This window comes from Hydra viridissima, unplaced genomic scaffold (genome assembly GCF_058129835.1).
Source record: "Hydra viridissima isolate aposymbiotic clone 2 unplaced genomic scaffold, HvirCarnegie_v1 scaffold_9, whole genome shotgun sequence".
NCBI lineage: Eukaryota > Metazoa > Cnidaria > Hydrozoa > Anthoathecata > Hydridae > Hydra > Hydra viridissima.
The window spans coordinates 11789852-11795567 of NW_028324308.1; the positions used below are offsets into that span (position 1 = coordinate 11789852).

A 5716-nucleotide genomic window follows, 5' to 3' on the forward strand; every position below is an offset into this window, starting at 1 on the left:
TTGTTTATCGTTAGTTTAAATCTGTATTAAAACTTTCGTAAATAAAGGGTTAGAATGCACATAAAAAACTGTAAATATTTTTTAGTGATAGAAGGTTTTTCTTGGTCTTGTTTTGGTTTCATAGAGTTATTTAACCGTTTTGTTGCAACAAAAATTTTTAAGAAATGTTTACCGCAAAAATGTTTCAAAGTTTGCGGTTAATTTCGTTCAATAAATGCACTGAGCATTTTACAAAAACTAAGGGATCCACCTTAAAAGGTAGAGAATTTTTAGCTGGATCTTTGGAAGAAGGTATGCCAGAATACCTTAACCATTTTCCTAATAAAAACTTGTTAGTTGTTCGCTGTAATTTAAGTAATAAAGTAACTCTGAGCGAAATTGCTAATGAATTTCGTTCTTACATTGATAAAAACTTAAGTCAATACAGCGCCATTTTGTTCAAAAGACTTCCCCTTAGAGAAGAAAGCGATTTTAGCACATTAATGGAGCATACAGGTTATAAAAGTATCGCTTACATCGCAGGAAATGCTTCGCGAGCAAAACTGATTGGTGAGGTGTATGAAACAAGCAATGAGCCGGCAAATCTTAGCATTGAACCGCATAACGAGATGAGTTATCATGTTACTTTTCCGAGAAAGGTAAGAAAAAAATTTATTCCAATAATTATTTACTTTTTGAATATTTATTTACTTTTTGTAATAATGTGTTCATAGATTTTCTTTTGTTGTTTAACGCCTCCAACAACAGATGGTGAGACACCAATTGCATTTAATAGAGACATAATGCAACAAATTAACAAAACATATCTTGAAAAAGCCGAAAAGAAAGGAATACGTTACATTCGTAACCATGGCAACAGGGAAGTAACAAAATATATGACTTGGCAAGATATTTATGGTACTTCGTCGCGACAAGTAAAAATTTTTTGTGTTATACTTTTTAAGGCGATTTTATTATATAAATTCTACTATAAAAACTATTTATGAGAAAACATTTTTTTAGAAGGTAGAAGAAAATCTTCAGAAGTATAATAACAGTTGGAAGTGGAATGAAGATGGAACTTTGACAACGTGGTATAATACCTCACCTGTAATTTACCATCCAGAAACAGGCGAAAAAATCTGGTTTAACCAGCTCACAGCAGCTCACAACACGTACTACAAAAATCACCCAAATTTTATTCACAAACAATTAAAAAACAATGAGTACTTATTGCATACGACGTACGGAGATGGAGAAGAGTTCGAACCAGAATTCGTTCAACATATTCGCAACATAACTTGGAAAGCGTCAATTGGATTTCAGTGGGAGCAAGGTGATGTGATAGTATTGGATAATTTGCTAGCACAGCACGGCAGGTTGAGTTATCAAGGTCAAAGAAAAATAGTTGTTAGCTTAACAGACGTAATACAAAGAGATGCCGTTCAAACGAAACCGTCATTTTTCTGATTTCAATGACGCAACATTTTTTATCGTATTATACAACTTCCATTTTTTGAAATGAATACGGGTTGAACACAATTAAATTTTTGTAAGCAGCTACAATTAATTTGGGACTTTTTCAACAATGGTCTATCAATAAAAAATTATTCGAAATAAGGCAGGTGCTGTATAATTATTTTTGATTTTATTATGTGTAGTTAAATGAGTTAGAGCTTTGTATTTATTACGCTGACGATAAATACAAGGAGAGGTTTCCAGGCTTAACATTTACCTGCTTCATGATTTATGCATGTATTAAGGCATAGCAGCTTCAAAACCACTTTAACAGTTTTCAGTTGTCATAAGTTGAAGTTACTCAGTTCAGAGAAGGCCCTGTGGAGCGTTTCCCAGAATTTGTGTCTTCTTCGGAAAGTAGATGAAGACTCCCGTCGTCCGAGATGAATGTTTATTGGAGGGCGAGCCCCATATTCATTAGGTTTACTTCCCCGTCATGGTAAGTTACAAATATATTTTCAGCCATCATATCTGGTACTTTCAGAGCATTTAGTAGGCTTTAGATTCTTTGATGAGCAAGTGAAAGTATTTGAAAGAGGCTTATGGTGACATCCATCAAAAACAACACGAGCCTTGAAAAACCAGTTTAACAAATCGCATCATTTTTTCGATCTCACTAAAAAAGATTATCATGAGCTGGGTAATTGATGCCAGATTTGTTAAGATCCTTATGCTTGATAAAATATTTTTACAAACCGGAAGAATATCAATATCAGAAAATCAGGAATGTAATTTAATCAATGTTGTTAAAGATCTAACTGAATAACTGATCTACTGAACTTATAGGGTTTGTATTCTATTAAAGAATTGTATTTGAAGGTATTAATTCGGTAGGAGAACGTACTTTTTTGTGTTTGAACTCCATTAGAGCTTTAAATGATGCAACGAGCATTATTAGCTGGAAAAAATGATCAAAAAGCTAACGAGTATGAACTACTAAACAGGCATAAATAATGTATAAAATGAATAATATTTTATTTAAATAATAAGCTCAATATCAGCTGCAAAAATCTCATTCTGAATAAAAATCTCATTCTGAATAAGACAAAAAAAAAAGAGAAAATCTAAAAGTGAAAAATTTCAAACGGTACACTCAAAGGGTAATAAGATATATATAATAATTTTATTGATTTTTAAAATCTTTTTCAAGATTTTTGTGAGATTCTTTGAGATAAACTGACATATGCTAAACAAAGCAGTTTTTCTTAGGTTAATAAAAACTGCTTTTTATCAAGAATAAGTGTCCCTTTCTTAAAAACGAATGTATTACTTCGGTTGAAACTTTTATTTTTTATGTCTTTGAAATATTAAAAAACAAACACTATATTTACTTTTCCTACTGCTATCGTGAACATTTTTTATCGTTAAATTTAAGCATGGTAGTGGGCCTTGATGTCGTGACTTAAAATTGTGGGATTGAATGCATTAGTCATCTGGAAGATACGCAAAATCTGTTTACACCATCTGCAGAAAGAAGCCAAGATTGAAATTTAGTGTGAAATTTCCAAAATATATAAACATAAAAATATAAAAACAGTCAGTAAGTAATTTTAATTGAGATGAAAATGATGCAAAATCAATCATTCCAAGACTTACTTTTAAGAACAAAATGGTATAAGGTATGAGAGTCATTTTCTTTCTAAAATTCTATGTCTAACTATATAAATTACTTTAAATTTGATTCATTTCAAATAACTGACATAGAAACTTGTACTTTATTCTTTACTGTTCAAAAAGGTGAACTCGAAAATGTAAAGTTGTTATTAGAAGCAAAATTTATGCGTATTGCGCACGTACGCGCGTCATTGTCATTTTAAGGGCAAATAAAGATTTAAATAAGAAATTTGGATTTCTCGATCCCAAATACCTTATAAAAGAATAGCATGTACTTTTTAAATAAATTTTACGTGTACATAAGGCGTACTACACACGCGTTTGCGTGTTAGAATCTTTTACACGCACAAAGATTAATTTAAAAAAAAATTATATTCCTTAAACCAAAACGCACATATATATTAATTAAAATTAAAAATTTGGATTCAAAAAACCAAAATACCGTATTATCTCATCTTACTTTTCTATGACCAAAACAAAAAAAGAAAAACTTAAATTACTAGGAAAAACATCTTCATTTTGTTAATGTGTCATTAACAAAGATGAAATTGCAAGGGGAAGTGGTTTTCTATTTTAAGATATCTATTTTTTTGAAACTAATGTTAGATATTACAGGATCACTTCTGACTAACAGGTATTTTTACTTTTTCACCAAAACATTCTTTCTAGATATCTTGGCTGTAGGGTTCAATTTAGCTTTGCGAATTTCCTTATTCAGAGCCTCTTGTGACTCCTCAGAGTAAAACCGATAGGCAGTTCTAATGCCTCAGATACCTGCAGCCCATATTCCAAGAGCTTATGAACAGTTGGGGGAATTACATACCAAGAATAATTGTTTAGAATAAGAGCAGTACTTTCATGAAAATATTGACCAAGTCTGAATTTTTAACTTCAGGGCATCTTCAGTCTTTATTTTTATCAAAAAACTAACCTCCGTGCTTTTTTACTTTGCCAGAATGTGTAGCATTTTTCATGACAAGAACAAAATCTTTCTTGGTAGGATCTCCTGAGGCTTCTCTTAATGAAGCTATTGTTAACGCTTCAGCAGGATGTTCGCTTAACTAGGCAACTTTAAACAAGATAACAATTTAATACTTAAGTGAGTTAACTACTCTTTGAATTGGTTTGAATTCAGTTAATTTATTACAACCTTAGATCATTTGTTTGTCTCACTTAGATCTTCCCAGTCCTTGTTCTTTTTACCTGGACCTGCTGCAACATCTTTTCTGCCAACTTTTATTTCCTTATCCAATTAGATTCGCCCATATTCCAGAAATCTTAAGAAGGTTCTTGAATGTTTCAGCATTTAGATTTGGATTTACTTTAAACTATTGATAACTTATTAATTTTTGACTTTTGAATGATAGGAACTAAATGTAGTCTCTTCATGATGAATGTAAGCAAGGAAATGTTATTTGTTATTTTGTACGCAAGTTTTATTTTTAAACGCTTAATTTAAGCAGTAGACCGTCAAATCATGCAAATTTGGGTTTTTGAGATTTGAAAATTAACATGATTTTTTTGAGCATGAGTTTTTGAATGTTGGCTTTTGAGTTATGACAAATTACCTCCAAAGTGCTAACTTAATGAGAAAAATGTGTGAAAAAAAAATAACACGAAATTTTACATTTGACTTTTTTTTATAGGTTGTGTATTGAATTGGGGCAAGTTCGGGCGACTGATTTTTTTCTTTTGCTTTCATATATACCTATCAATTGGAATATGATAAAAGTTACCATGAAATCTTGTGGAATCTTTTAATTTTTAAACCAAATTCATGATTAAACAAAAATAAAAAAATCACATCGGGGGACTTTTTTCAAGATCTTAGGAATAACAATCTAAAATCAAAATGCAGGGTCAAAAGTATTGTTTATAGTTACCAAATATCTTAAAAATATGTCTTCAAATCAAATTTTGAACTGTTTTTACCCATATCAACCTTAAAAGAATGACACTTAAGCGAGCATTTTGTGAACGAGTTTCGCAATAAAATAAAGATAATAAGTCTAAAGAAAAAGTGAAATAATTGATGAATCCTTAAAGTTTAACAAAAAGTAGTTAATTCTAGTCTTCTGATGCTATTAGTTACATTATAACTCAATTTATAATTTCCTAGCAATTGTTTTTTTTGGTGTTTTTTTTACCAGTTTTTTCGGGCTTTGCCTCACTATTAACGTTGATAATGATTGCTTAACCACGTCCGCAACAAACTTGCTTTGATATTTTCCTTTAGTTTACATTCCAGATTCGGAAGAAGAAAATACAGTTTAACACTTTCATATTCTAATCTCCCTATATATTCCTACTAACACGTTATCGATTGGTATTATAACATAAAATTTTTTGATTTTGCTGTAGGAGGCAAGTCATAAAAAATATGCTTTTGATGCATATTACTTATATATTTTGAAGCAAATAAAGTTGTTTATTCTAAAAATGTTGTTTCAAACTTGTTTATTTAATATTTAGTTGGAGTCAAAATTAATCAAACTTTTAATTTTTTTTTTTTAGAGAGGGCTCTTTTTATAGCTAAAATCTTTGCTAATTGGTTTGCCTGATAATCCAACTTTCTTTATTGTGAGAAAAATCAATATTTTAATTG

At 30.4% G+C, this 5716-nt stretch overlaps 1 protein-coding gene across 2 annotated transcripts; it reads left to right on the forward strand.

Moving 5' to 3' along the window:
• On the forward strand, window positions 1-1650 carry LOC145186098 (uncharacterized). Of its 2 annotated transcripts, none has more exons than XM_080062170.2 (3): window positions 1-638; window positions 714-914; window positions 1003-1650. In XM_080062170.2, exons 1-3 carry the CDS (start codon window positions 165-167, stop codon window positions 1447-1449), a joined length of 1122 nt encoding a protein of 373 aa, XP_079918296.2. In that variant the 5' UTR covers window positions 1-164; the 3' UTR covers window positions 1450-1650. The 2 variants fall into 2 exon arrangements, with proteins under 2 accessions (XP_079918296.2, XP_089954956.1); XM_090098830.1 differs by having other exon boundaries at window positions 13-638; window positions 748-914.
• The last annotated feature ends 4066 nt before the right edge of the window (window positions 1651-5716 follow it).